This window comes from Bipolaris maydis (assembly GCF_028858645.1).
Source record: "Bipolaris maydis strain C4 unplaced genomic scaffold PSV08scaffold_5, whole genome shotgun sequence".
NCBI lineage: Eukaryota > Fungi > Ascomycota > Dothideomycetes > Pleosporales > Pleosporaceae > Bipolaris > Bipolaris maydis.
The window spans coordinates 48605-63922 of NW_027093861.1; the positions used below are offsets into that span (position 1 = coordinate 48605).

At 32.2% G+C, this 15318-nt stretch overlaps 2 protein-coding genes across 2 annotated transcripts; one reads left to right on the forward strand and one right to left on the reverse strand.

Moving 5' to 3' along the window:
* Positions 1-11597: 11597 nt before the first annotated feature.
* PSV08DRAFT_220059 (uncharacterized protein) lies at positions 11598-12492 on the reverse strand (the record flags this gene model as incomplete). The annotated part of the gene is made up of 2 exons (XM_014220825.1): positions 11868-12492; positions 11598-11794 (listed from the first exon to the last, which is right to left on the reverse strand). Exons 1-2 carry the CDS (start codon positions 12481-12483, stop codon positions 11598-11600), a joined length of 813 nt encoding a protein of 270 aa, XP_014076300.1. The 5' UTR covers positions 12484-12492.
* A 1143-nt stretch (positions 12493-13635) lies between these two features.
* Positions 13636-15309, forward strand: PSV08DRAFT_177055 (cytochrome P450; the record flags this gene model as incomplete). The annotated part of the gene is made up of 5 exons (XM_066091880.1): positions 13636-13986; positions 14036-14138; positions 14195-14275; positions 14333-14935; positions 14990-15309. 5 exons carry the CDS (start codon positions 13636-13638, stop codon positions 15307-15309), a joined length of 1458 nt encoding a protein of 485 aa, XP_065949274.1.
* Between the last annotated feature and the right edge of the window lie 9 nt (positions 15310-15318).

The window sequence follows — 15318 nt, forward strand, 5'->3', positions numbered from 1 at the left end:
TATAGGCTATCTCTCTTTGCTATTAGACAACTATACTTAGTATGCGTTACTAGTATTATAGACTATAGGTCGCTAATCTATTAGCGTAACCAGAGCTTTATTAAAGATTAGCTTTAACTACTACACAACGCGGCTTGTAGAAAGGTACTAGGAGTATTTAGAATAGCTCTAGCTATCCTAATAAGTATTAAAGCTAGCTTACTGTTACTAGCCGTACAGCTAAGCTAAATAAATTAAAAATACGCTCTATAAGCTATATAACTAGCTCTAACCTATCTAATTATAAAAGCTATTATAAGGCTATAAACAACCCTTTAATAATTAAAATAGCTAAAAAAACTAAGACAGCTACGCGCTATTAAGAGCTCCATCTTATCTACTAAAGAGATAGAAGAGATTATCCTATATAGGTTTAGACTATAGGATTCTCTTAACTATAATATCTCTATATTAAAGAAATCTAAAGAAGAAGAGGCTGCCGTATATAAGGATTATATCTAAATAATAGAGGATAACTCTATAGTAATCTACTTAGACGCCTCTAAAACTAAAGATAAAGAGGGGATAGGAGTAGGCCTAGCTATATATAACCTAAACTAAGAAGAAATCTACGCAGAGATAAAGAATATAGGTAAGTAGTAACTAGTCTATAATAAAGAGCTTAAAGGCATTATAGTAGCGTTTAAATACGCTACTAAAACAGCCTAAAAAGACTAGAATATCTACGTTTACGCTGATAACTAAGCTGCTATCTATAGGCTCTAAAGTCTATTAGATAAGCTAGGCTAATAGTGGGTAATTTGATGCTAAAAAGCTGCTAAAGCTATTCTAAATAGAAAAGTAAAGATCTTCTTAAAATAGGCTCCTGGCTATATAGATATAGAAGGAAACGAAAAAGTAGACTCCTTAGTAAAGGAAGCTACTAAACAAACACTAAAAAAATTATAAACAAGCCTAGCCTTCCTAAGCACTAAGATTAAGCTTCTATAACGAGCTAGCTAAGCGGAAGAGTAGAGAAAGTATAGGGAAAAAGTAAGAGAAAAGAAGACTAGCTATGGAGCTATCTTCAATCTAAAGCTTAAAAACTAACTAGTAATTCTAAGAGGCACGAAAAGAGATATTTTAAGCGCCTTCTACTCTCTTAAAATAGGACATAGATACCTTAACTTCTACCTAAAGAGAATAAAGAGAAGAGAATGCGACCTTTGTAGATATGGGAAACCGTAAATAGTAGAACATTTACTTCTATACTGCGGCTTCTATAGCGTAGAAAGAAACTAGCTTAAAAAGACTCTTAACTAAAAAGTACTTAAACTCCTACTCTTACTCTATACTACGAGCGGTATAGAAGCTACCTTAGCTTTTATTACTAGCACGCGGATAGGAATAAGAAAATGGTATCTTGGCTATAAAGGCTAGAAAGAAAAAACAAGAGAAAAGAAGGAAAAGAAGGGAAAAAAAAAAAAAAAAAAAAAAAAGATAAACAAAAGAGAATTTGATTTTAGTAGCGCTATTTCCTCTCCCCTAAGAGAGCCCGCTAGAAGGCAGCCTAGCTGCCCTACATCTCTCCCTGTTACCAAACTGCTCTTTAGCACTAGGCGTCTAGAAAGCTAGTAATAGTATAGCTAGATATAGGCCGAAGCACTACAGTTACGCAATACAGTACAACGTACTAAATTGTAACTAGTTAGATAGAACGGCCTTTGGCTAAAGTCCTATATAGCCAACGGCTGATACAGGACTATAATAGAATAATAATACTAATACTTCTCTAAGCTTAATCTAGGTTAGAGTAAGTAAGATAGTATAAAGAGCGCTGTATTATAAGTAATAAGAAGGATTCCCTCCTTAACGCGGAATAACGAGGTTAAAGACTAACTACGTCTACGTTAGAAGGTAATAACTATTATAAGGTAAGAGGTCACGTAATATATATACTTCTACTAAGAGCCCTACTCCTAGAGTATAAAGGGCCTTAGGAGAATTATACTCCTAATACTCCTATAAAGAAGAGAGAATAGAGAGCACTAGGATAGAAGTAATAAAGATATAAGAATAGATAGATTTTATTATTTACTCTCGTTATAGTTAACTTAAATTATACTTTCTTACTAGTATCTTTACTTAATAAGATTATTACCTATTAGTCTATAGCAATATAGATTAAGTTATCTAGCCTTTTATTACCTTTCTATCTAAGTACCTTACTCTACTATCTTACTAGACAATCTTTACGGAACACTAACGTAAGGCTTATTAGCTATAGTAGCGGACCTAACTAGAGTAGTATAGACCTAAACCCCGTATAACACGCTATAAGATAGTTATCTAGTAATATAGTAGAGTAGGCGTACTTAGATAAAAAGTAATAATAAGTTAATAATTCCTAATCTATATTAAATAAACTAATAAGTATTAATCTTATAAAGTTAAGTAACTAGTAAGAAAGTATAATTTAAGTTAACTATAATAAGAGTAAATAATAAAATCTATCTATCCTTATATTCTTATTACTTCTAGTTCTACTATTAGAATATTAACCTACTATTACTAATAGTTATCTCTACTTCTAATAGCTACTATCATATATAAGTTCTACTATTACTAATAGCACCGTCTTAGCGTAATAGTATATCACGTGACTTAGCCCCGCGATATCTATTCTTCCCGTTAGGATCCCAAGTAGTTTCCTAACTAACTATCATCATACCTAGAGAGTAAATCCTTCTACTTATTACTTATAATAGATATTACCTCTTAGCGAGATACTAAGTTACGTAATCTACGCCCCGCGTTAATTATTACCTTCTAACGTAGACGTCTATAGGCTCTCTACCTCCATCCCTTTATTAAAGAGAGAATTCTTCTTATTACTTATAATAATCTCTAAATATTCTAGTATCTCTAGAGAACCTAGCATCTCTAGAGGACCTAGTATCTCTAGAGGACCTAGCATCTCTAGATATCCTATCTTAGTAAGATACTAAGTTACGTGATCTACGCCTCGCGTTAATTATTACTTTCTAACGTAGACGTTCTATAGGCTCCTTACCTCCTATCCCTTCGTTAAGGAGAGAATCCTTTTTATTACTTATAATACTCTAGGCGTCTCTAGACACAATAGCTACTATACTAATAGTTAAGCACTATAGAGGTCTTATCTATCTAAATAATATTTTTCTAATCCTCTAAGGTCTAATCTATAACAGTGTAGATAAGATAAATTAGATCTATTTTAGACGTAGGGTTACTTTAGAGGCATATAGGAGTGCGTAGAATATAAGTAATCTAAGATTTAATTTAATACCTATAGGCCTTATATAAAAGAATATTAAAAAACTACTAGATAAGCTATTGTAGATAGCGGGCTTTTATATCTTTATAGTTCCTACTAATCCTTAAGAGAAACTAGTTTAAACCCTATTATTATAAGTAATAAGAAGGATTCTCTCCTTAACGCGGAATAACGAGGTTAAAGACTAACTATATCTACGTTAGAAGGCAACGACTATCGCGGGGCTAGAGGTTACGTAATATATATACTCTTACTAAGAGCTCTACTTTTAGAGTATAGAGGGCCTTAGAAGAATTATACTTCTAATACTTCTATAAGGAAGAGAGAATAGAGAGTACTAAGATAAAAGTAATAAGAATATAAGAATAGATAGATTTTATTATTTACTCTTATTATAGTAAACTTAAATTATACTTTCTTACTAGTATCTTTACTTAATAAGATTGTTATCTATTAGTCTATAGTAATATAGATTAAGTTATCTAACCTTTTATTACCTTCTTATCTAAGTATACTACTCTACTATCTCGCTAGATAAACTTTATAGAATACTAATATAAGGCTTATTAGCTATAGTGGTGGACTTAACTAGAGTAGTATAGACCTAAACTCTATATAATACTTTAACTACCTATAGATTTAGTAGACTTAGAAAGATTAATATTAGAACGCCTAATTAAGATTTAAGGATATTTTATAACTAGGCTTAGTTGTAAGTAAGTACTAGTAGACTAGTTTAGAGTCCTAAACTAGTGCCCACTCTAGTAATTAATAATAAGATACTAACTCTAAGTAATAACGAGTTAGATAATAACGTATATAACTTATAAAAGTTATAGAATCTTAGGCACTAGGCTATAATCTATATATAGTAGATAGCTAAGATATAAGTGATAATTAATTAGCTTATAAGTTAGCTAATAGCTATACTAAATAAAAAGCCTATTAAGAAATCTAAGATAGTAACTCTAAATAAATATAATAGTAACTAAGAAGGGTTATAGACGTTCCTTACTAATATTAAGTTATACTATAGCTATAATACTATACTAAATAATAAAGAAAAGATACTTATAGCTAATACTTATATAAAGGGAAAAGTAGTAAGCTAGATATAATCTTATATAGAGGACTTTCTAATAGATATTAATAATAAAAAAATAAAGGACAAGATATATGCCTTATTTAGTAGTTAGGCTAACTTTAAGAAGGAATTAAGATGTATTTTTAAAGAGGTAGACGTAGAAAGCTAGGTAGAGAAGGCTATATTTCGCCTAAAGTAGACTAAAGGAGTTTTAGCTTATATAGTAGAGTTTAAGTAACTATAAGTATAAATTAATTAAAATAATTTAGTACTCTAGATAGTATATAAAGTAGGTCTAAAGAAAAATATTAAGAATAAACTTATACACTATAATAAGCTAAAGAATTTATACTTATTAATTAAGTTAGTAATAAGAATTAATATATAATTATAGGAATAGAAGAAAGCCTAGAAAGAATATAAACTAAGGCTACTCTTTATTAATACCTAAAGGTATTAGAGTAATAAGGATTATAATAGAGATATATATATAACTAGTAAAGTATAAGATAAGTCTAAGGATAAGAATAAAGCCTAAAGAAAGTTTAATAATAGTCTTTCTAAGGAAGAATACTAAAAGCGTTATAATAGTAAGGTATACCTCTACTATAGTAAAGTAGAATACTTCTATAAGAACTACCTAAAGAATGAAGTTAAGTAAAGAGTAGTTAAGATTAAAATACTATAGATAGTAATACTATACCTAACTAAGGAGCTAGATAAGACCCTTAGTAACTTAAACCTATATAATAAAGTAAGATAAGCTACTAATAAGGCCTTTAAGCTAGTATAGAAGGTAATAGAACTCTAAGACTTTAAGTAAGATAAACTACTACTAATAAATTAGTAGATTAAAGGGGTAGAAGTACTATACTACCTAAAACACTAATAGTACTAAATTTATAGAAATACTAAGCACTAAGCTAATAATTATAATATTAAAGGATAAATTATAATTATAGAACCTTATATAGAAGAGATTACTTATAGAGCTACTTAGAAATAACCTAGGTTTAAGAAATCTAATAATAAGAAGACGCCTTAGATATTTAGAGAATAAATAGAGTAATATAAGCGCCTACGTTAAGTTAACTACCTAAGATAGTATAACTATTACTTAAAGAAGTAAGAAGAAACTAAGAATAATAAAGATAATTACTACTATATTAACTTATAGTATAATAAGTGTTAAGTATAATATTATTAGATATACTAGCTAAGAGAAAAGGAAGCTTATAAGGAGCTATACTAGATTAATTATATAACTAATTACTAGTTCTATAAGAAATAATAATAGAATACTTAAAAAGTAGATAACTACTACTATAGTATAATATCCGCTAAGAAATATAATATAAAGAACTATAGAATATATAGAGCTATAAGACTAAGAGTTATAATAACTAGGGTACCTAGGTAGAGTTAAGAAAGGTCTAATAAAGAAAAGAGCTATAAATAACTCTTATAGACGTATTATAGGAAGAGATACGCCTTCTATTAATAATAGTTTAAGAACGCTTAAGAAGTAAATAATTACCTCTATAGTACTCTATTAGTAAATATCTATAAAGTAGATAGATACCTAATTTATAGAATAAAGAAGCTAGATCTAATAAGAGGGTTTATAAAGGAAGATATACTATATAAGAATATCTATTAGAGCTTCTATTATAATAACTAGTATATAATATACTATTCTACTAAGAAAGGTAAAGGCTACTTTCTTAAGAAAAGAAAAAGTAAGTAGATAAAAAACTAAGATACTACTAGAGATAGAGTTACGCTAGTAAAGGTAGTCTTAAAATAACTCTTAAGAAAGTATATAAACTAGGAGCGTAGGATTTATAGCTATAAGCTATAGTACTTATAAATAGATATAAGGTAATAGCGCTTATAGATAGTAGAGCTATATAAACTATTATCTTACTATAAGTAGTAGAGAAGAATAATATACTCTATTAGACTAAGAAGGTACTAATATAAGTAGTATTAGTTGATAATAGTCCTATAATATATAGGAACGACTAGATTTAACTTAAGACTAAAGTAGTATTATTACGCCTAGCTAGTTAAGAAAGCTAAATAAAGATTAGTATTATAGATCTTAGTAAAACTAAGATAATAATTAGCTATAACTAGTTATTAGAGTATAACTCTACTATTAACTAGTAAAAGAAATTAATATATAGCTAAGAACCTATATATAAGGTTACTAGTATATAAAGAGAAATACGCCTAATAGATTAATACGCGAACTTAGATAGGAGATTTAGTATAATTTTACTATATAAGATAGTAAGAATCTATACGAAGGACCCTTAAAGAGTAGAAGTTATCTAGATATAGTAGGTTGCGACTATAAAAGAAGAACTAGTACTATAGGTTATATCTATTTATAATAAACTATTACTAGTAGTTCTAGTAGAATACTAAATATTAGAGTTTAAGGAACTATTTAAGGAAAATAAAGTAATAAACTTAGTAAAATACTAGAATTAAGATTATAAGATTATTCTAAAGAAAAAAGTAAAGTTAAGCCTAGAAGAAATATACTCTATAGCGCCTAAGTATAATACTAAGCTATAAGATTACCTCTAAAAGAACTTAAAAAAAAGATTTATCTAACTAGGATTAGGCCTAATAGCCTTACTTATATTATTTATAAAGAAGTCTAATAGGAAGTAGTAACTATATATTAATTTTAGAAGGTTAAATAGCGTTACTTTAAAGAATTAATATTTTTTACTACTAATTATAGAGCTTATAGATTAACTCTAGAGAGCTAAGTAGTTTATAAAGTTTAATATTTAAAAAGAATTTTACTAAATTAGGATTAAAGAAAGTTATAAGTAGATAATAGCGTTTAAGATAAAGTATAGACTATTTAAGTATATAGTTATACTATTTAAGTTAATAAATACGCTAGTAACCTTTTAATTAGTTATTAATAATTCGCTCTATAAATACCTTAGAATCTTTATTACTACGTATCTAGATAATATACTAGTATACTCTAGTAGTATACGTAAAGAATATATTAAGTATATTAAGAAGGTCTTATAAAAGCTTAAGGAATATAAGCTATATCTTTAACTAGAAAAGTATAAGTTTTATATATAAAAAATAGAGTTTCTTAGATTTATTATCTTAACTAAAGAAGTAAAAATAAACTCTAAGAAGATATAGACTATATAGGAATAGCTAAAACCTAATATAGTTAAGAATATTAAATCCTTTCTAGGATTTGCGAACTATTATTAAAAGTTTATTAAAGATTACTTAAAGATTACGGCACCCCTTATAGAGATAATGAAAAAGGAAATAGGTTTTAAATAGAAATAGAAATATTAAGAGGCTTTTAATTAGATTAAGTAGATATTCTTAAAAGCGCTAATACTTAAGATATATAACTCTTAATAACCTACTAGAGTTAAGACTAACGCGTCTAACTATACACTTAGAGCTATATTATTATAGTAGTATATAGATAAGAAATAGAGACTAGTGTTCTACTATTTATAGAAGTTCTTAGGAGTAGAACTTAACTATAATATTTATAATAAGGAACTACTTAGAGTAGTTAATACCTTTAAATAATAGAAGGTATACTTATTAAGACTCCCTAATATAATTAAGGTTTTTACTAATTACTAAACTTTAATAAGTTTTATAATAATAAAGAAACTTAACTAATAATAAGTCTAATAGGCTAAGACGCTTACTTAGTTTAACTTTAAGATAACGTACTATATAAGAATACTTAATAGAGTAGTAGACGCTTTAAGTAGAAGGTTTAATTTACGCGAAGAGAGTTATAAGGAACTATATAACATCTTACTTAAGATAATACCTAATAGTAGTCTAAAGTATAACTAGCTAGAACTAGCTAAGGTAGCTAAGGTAGCTAAGTAGGTAAAAACACTATAGTAATAATAGTAGTAGTAAGTAGCTAGCTAGTAGTTTAAGCCTAATAAAGTAAGCTCTAATAGACTATTAAATAATGAACGAGAGTACTAAGATATAGTTTTAAAAGATTAAATATATATACCTCTATATATAAGATTAAGTCTTATATAGAAACTATATATGTCTATAGAATATAGATATATAGGAATTAAAGAAATAGTTAGATAACTATCTAAGGTGTTTATAATACTATGTATACGTATAAAGGTATAGGAAATACTAAGTAACTATTTAGTATATTACTAGAATAAGCCTAAGAGATATAAGCCTTATAACTTATTATAACTTTTATAGCTACTATCTAGACTATAGATAAGTATAATAATAGACTTTATAGTAAAGCTCCTAAGATTGTTAGAACTAGGATTAGCTTAATTTTATAATATAATATTAGTAATTATAGACTAATTAACTAAGGTAGTAAAGTTTATATCTATAGAAGAGACTATTATAGTAGAGGAGTGCGCGTACGAAGTTACTAAAGTATTAGTATTAGAGTATAGAATACTTAAAGAGTTTATTACTAATTATAATAAACTATTTACGTCTAAATACTAAAATATATTCCTAGTAAAGTTAGGTATTAAGAAGAAGCTTTTAATAAGCTTTTACTTAAAAATAGATGGCTAGACGGAACAAATAAACTAGATATTAAAATAGTACCTATAGATATACGCTAATAAATTATAAGATAACTAGGTAGAGTTACTACTAATAGTATAATTAGCCTATAATAGTATAAGATTTGTAATAATAAAGTATTTGCTATACTACGCAAACTATAGATATAAGCTAGTAGCTTATTAAGATCTAAAGAATATTAAGAGTATCGCGATAGGGGTAGATAATAAAGCGAAGCTTATGCAAAATTTATATAAAGAATTAAGTAAGTATATAACTTAATAGAACCTTATAATATCTAAGATAGCGAATAAATAGAGGATTAAGGGACTAACCTTTAAGAAGGGGGATAAAGTTTTCTTATTATAATAAAACCTAAAAACTAAATAACTATATAGAAAATTAGATAACTTTTAAGTAGAACTATTTAAGATTCTAAAGAAAATAGGAAAAGTAAACTATAAGTTAAAACTCCTATAAGGTATAAGAATCTACCCTATCTTTTATAAGAAACTCCTAGAGCTAGCACCTTTAGATACTAAGCTAGTAATAAATATAGAGCTTAAAGACAATAAGTATAAGGTTAAAGAAGTTAAGGACCTGCGGAAAATTAGTAGTTAGTAGAAGTACTTAGTTAAGTAGTAAGGATAGCCTAAGAGCTATAACACTTAGGAACCTAAAGGAAATCTAATAAACTATAAGTTACTAGTACGTAATTTTTACTAGAAATATTTAAAGAAGCGAGAACTAGATTCTTAAAGAGAAGATAATAATTAAGGGATAAGAAAGAGTTAAAAGAAGAGGAATAATTAGCCTATAACTAGCCTAAGTTAGTTAACTATATAGATAGCGATAGTTTAGTTGTTAGAAAAACTATACTAGGGGTAGAGTTCCCTTTAGCCTTCTCTTTCTTATAATTCTAAAGACTTAGAAGAGTATAGTTATAATTAGCGTATACTTACTCTTATTTCTTAACCTCTAGAAGCTCGCGACGAAGTCGCGCGGTCTATTCCTTAGAATAAGTAAGCTTAAGACGCTTTTAACGCTTCTTAGCCTTAACCTTTTCCCACTCTTCTTTAGTTATAAATAAACTATACTTAGCCTTTATAGCAATATAACTAGCGTACTACCTAGACGTAGTATCTATAAAGTAATAAAAGTTCTTCTTCTTATAGCGCTTATAGTAGAAAGTTATCTCTTTTCTCTAATAATAGATCTTATTAGACTAAGCCTAGTGACATTAAGTTAAGGTTATTGTAGGAGTCTAGCAAGAGGAAGACGGGACCTTAGGTATAGTTAGAAAGGCTAGAGTTAGAAAGGAATGGTTATAATAGCCTAGGGCCTACTAACCTTATATACAGCTAACGATTTAATACGCAGCACGGCAAAATAATAATCTAAGGTATTAGGATAATACGCCTAAGAGAGGGGATAATATTATAAGTAATAAGAAGAATTCTCTCCTTAACGCGGAATAATAAGGTTAAAGACTAACTACGTCTACGTTAGAAGGCAACAACTATCGCGGGGCTAGAGGTCACGTAATATATGTGCTCCCACTAAGAGCCCTACTCCCTGAGCATAGAGGGCCTTAGAAGAATTATACTCCTAATGCTCCTATAAGGAAGGGAGAATAAGGAGCACTAAGACAAAGGTAATGAGGATATAAGGATAGATAGATTTTATTATTTACTCTCGTTGTAGTTAACTCAAATTGTACTTTCTTACTAGTATCTTTACTTAATAAGATTGTTACCTGTTGGTCTATAGCAATATAGATTAAGTTGTTTAACCTTTTGTTACCTTCCTATCTAAGCACACCACTCTACTATCTCGCTAGATAAACTTTACGGAACACTAACGTAAGGCTTATTAGCCATAGTGGCGGACCTAACCAGAGCAGTATAGACCCAAACCCCGTGTAACACCTGTTCGGATATCGGTCGTGTCGGTAGCTCAGCCGTTACATAATCCCTATAGGCAAGACACTATTTAAGCCTCTTCTACCTTATTTTCTGTGTTAAACTAGGCTTCCGTGTTAGCTTTATTTTATTATATCTTGTTGCTTTGAGAACTCTCTAAATGGTAGTGGATGAAACGTTGTAGCCTTGAATTCTAAGGTTACTAGCTATATCCGCGTAGGTTTTCTCTCTACTGTACCTATCGCGGTGTACTTTTTTAAGGGTAGCTTTATGGATATCCTCTTGTTTACGAGGGCGGCTAACGCGTGGGGTATCCTCTAAGTATATAGGAAGTAATTTAATAGTAGGCGAGTTGGGATCGAAGCCTTGTTGGCACGCTCTACTATAAATTGAGTTAATCGTGCGTGGTGAAATACCCGTTATTTGACTAATCTGATTGGTGGATTTACCACCAAAGGGGGATATCAATGTAACGATCATAGCACACGTACAGATATCGGTATTTTGCTTCATTTTTTATCCAAAAACTCCAAAAAATGGGTGTATAACTGCTCCTCCAACTTCAAAAAAATCAGTGCGGGTGCCAAGACAGTCGGGCCGATAGATACCCCTGTCAGCAATAACTTTTGAAAGCCACCTCTGTAGACTTGGAAGACCAGAAAATCCTTTTGCAAAATGTTGTACGCACAAGCCAGCCAGCGTCATGAAGCTAAGGAGCGCCCTCTCCTACTGGAAGGCTAACACCGTTCACATTGGCAGAGTTCTCACTCAGCAGCCACACAATACTCCGTGCAATATCTGAGGCTTCTATCGGTTCTGGAAGGTTCCACTTCTTGCGAGCCTCTTGAGCTTCTTCATCCCCAAGCCCGTCAAAAGTCTGCTCCGTCATTGGTGTCTTTGTATATCCTAATGTGCAAATAAAGATTCCTGTTAGCACCTCCATACTTTGATATACTATATCCCCCTTTTATGTACGCACCTGGTAGAACACCATTAACTCGTATTCCATAATTGAACCCATCCTTAGCCGCGTTACGTGTAAAATGCTCGGCTCCTGCTTTGCTTGTACTATAACTATAACCTATACCAGGATGCTGTAGTGCTGCAATACTTGTAACATTTACAATAGATGGGTTACTACTCTTCGCCTCTTGATACATAACTCGAAATTGAGCACGTGTGCAATACATTATACCGTCTTGATTAACTGAATGAATTCGGCGCCAGTTTTCATCTGTTTCCTGGATAAGTGCTGGCCCTGATGTGTTGACTTCAATGGGTGGTTGCGGAATTCCTGCGATGTTTGCGGCACCATGCAGGACGCCATGCTTAGCGATAATTCTATCGATCCAGTTATTAACTTGAGAAGATTGGCTAACGTCGACGTCTTCTAAATAGATAGAAGTAGATGGATTAATTGAAGAAAGTTGTGTATGTACTAAGTCAAATAGCTTAGTCTGTCGATCGGCAATCCAAATAGCTTTCGCGCCGTATTCAGCAAGTAGGGAAGCTGTTGCAAAGCCTATGCCAGAGGCACCCCCAGTAACGCAGAAGATACGTCCAGTAAGATTAATGCTAGGTTTGATCGCAGACATGGTGATTCGAAGTTCGTTTCTTAGAGCAATTTGGTATATTGAAGCTGAAAATCCGAGATGGATACTGAATTGGTAAACTGTAAATAGGATGAAATATATTTCCAAACTCCTCTTCAAAGTTCGACATGGCCTTTTTATAAATCTCGACGGGAAAAGAGTAAAGATAACACATCCTAGTAAAAATAGACCTTTGCCCAGCATCCTAAGTAAAGGTCTATACTAGAAGAGGAAAAAACCGCATAAGTAGCATGTTTCGGATGCTGTGGTCCTGAGTTATGAGGTACTAGATGCAGTTAGGCAGGGAAAGCGGGTTACCCTGCACGGGAACGGATATTTTTGTACCCGAACCTAATGACTATTCCGCTTACCATAGTCGAACGATAAAGCGGAGTACAAATATAACACTCGATTTGGACCAGTACGCACCCCTGACACTGCCCCGCCGAGAATGTTTGTGCAAAATTATGTAAGCTAGGCCCCGGCACAAAATTTCAATCTTGTTCCGAGCCGACAGACCTATATGGGTCATGTCGTACTTAGGTAGATTTAATTAGCGCTCGGTACGCCAGAACTACGATCCCGCACGATTCATGTCGGGGACTGCTTCACGCTTTCTCGGGCATCGTAAATCGTAAGACGAGCGGCGCCTCACTAGTAGCTACTATTCTTATTAGGTATAGTGGCAATGTATACTTACTTAGTGTGAACATCCAATGTTGAGTCGAAACTAAAATCAAATGAGTTGAACAAGAGCATGTCTCAACGAGAACAAATAAAATAGACATTATGTTTCAAGTGTATCTTGCTGATCGCGTATTGGCCCAACGATATCGATTGTGCAGGGTTGATCCAGGAAAACGGCCGGCTTGGACCAAAGTGAATCTCGGCATCCGGAATAAGTTTTTAGCTAATTGTTTACAGAGAACGTAATATGCACGAGACGTCATATACTAATAAGAGCTTTGAAAGGGGAGTCGGATCCATTGTCGATCCGAACCGGAAAATTCATGTTAATATTAAGGCAGATGAAACTAATCACAGTTCTCACGCACTTGAATTCATTGTTTTAGTAGAACTTCGTTTAGGGATTTCAAATACACCCACACTCTTGTTTTCACAAATTCACCGGAACACTTTTGGTTGCTTAACAACATGGAGACCCTGAAATTTGCAAATATCTTTCCTACCAGCTTGGCTCCATTTGTCCTCAATTACGTCACCACTTCGATATTGGTTGCCGCTGTAGTTACGATACTTATTCTCAGTCGAAAACGCAGCCAAATTCCTCATGCCAACCCTACACCATGGTTTTATCCGACAACTATAAATCAATTGGATGCTGTTAAAAACGCCATAAAGATCGTGGATGACGCTCGAAGAAGGTTTGCTGGCAAGCCATTCCGAATGATTAACTATAACGGAGAAATGCTTGTTCTTCCAGCACGCTATCTAGACGCTATCCGGAACGACGAAAATCTAAGCTTTTCGAAAGCGATCGAGCTTGTAGGTTTTATTAGTTATCTTTATAAAGCAAAAAATGCTAATTATATAGGACTTCCACTCCCATGTTCCAGGATTCACACCTCAAGGACTCATAGGCCATCAGGGAAACGTGTTACAAAACCTTGCTAGAAGACCACTTACAAAACTACTTAGTAAGTTTCATACTTAGAAGAAACTTTGTATAGATTAAGGCTTATAATTTATCTAGATACTATCACAAAGCCGCTAGCTTCTGAATCTCTCTTCGCAGTTAAGGTCGTCTTAGGCAATCCTACTGGCAATCCTACTGGTAAGGCTTCAAGTCTAGGTAATTATTCCATGATTAACATAGTCTAACCTTAAATAGATTGGCAAGAAACCTTTATCTTCGACTCTATGCTAAGCATTATCGCCCGTCTTTCATCACGCGTTTTTCTAGGCGAAAGACTTTGTCGCGACGAAGACTGGCTTAAGGTTACGAAGTTATATACCGTAGAGATGTTCCATGCTTCGTTTCAATTAACGCTCGTGCCCCCTAGTCTTCGGTTTCTCTTTGCTATCTTCTCTAAACGATGTAGAACTGCTTATCAGCATCTCCAGCACGCTCGGAAGCTAATTACGCCTATAATTCAAGAGCGTCGTTTACTTAAAGAACAAGCAAGTAGAGAAGGAAAACCTATTCCAAAGTTTAATGACGCTATTGAATGGGGCGAAGTAGAATGCAATGGTATCAGCTATGATCCTGCTGACCTACAACTCGGTCTTTCGTTTGCTGCTATACATACTACATCAGACCTTCTATCAAAGATCTTATTGCTCTTAGCTAGAGAACCTAAGCTAATAGATCCCCTCCGGGAAGAAATAATCCGTGTCCTAAACCAGGATGGATGGAGCAAAAACTCGCTGTTTAATATAAAGCTATTAGACAGCACAATGAAGGAAGCACAAAGAATGTTACCTAACGAAAAGTGTAAGTTATTACGTACGTTATTCAAGAACTATCCTACTAACGATATATTTAAAGTGGCCATGCGCCGTATCGCAACTAAAGATATATATATACCAGAAGAGAACTTTACTATTCGTAAGGGACAGTATATCATGATAGACGACAATCACGGGGCAGATCTACCCTTAAATGACTGTTACAGTCTAGACAAATTCGATATATATCGTTGGTTACGCTTACGAGAAACGCCTGAGTTTGCTAATAAAGCACACTTTGTAAGCACGAGCCCAGAACACCTAGGATTTGGCCACGGATTACATTCTTGCCCAACCGCAAACTGCAGAGCACCTACTTCGATACTGCGGCTTTTACAGCGTAGAAAGAAACCAGCTTAAAAAGACTCT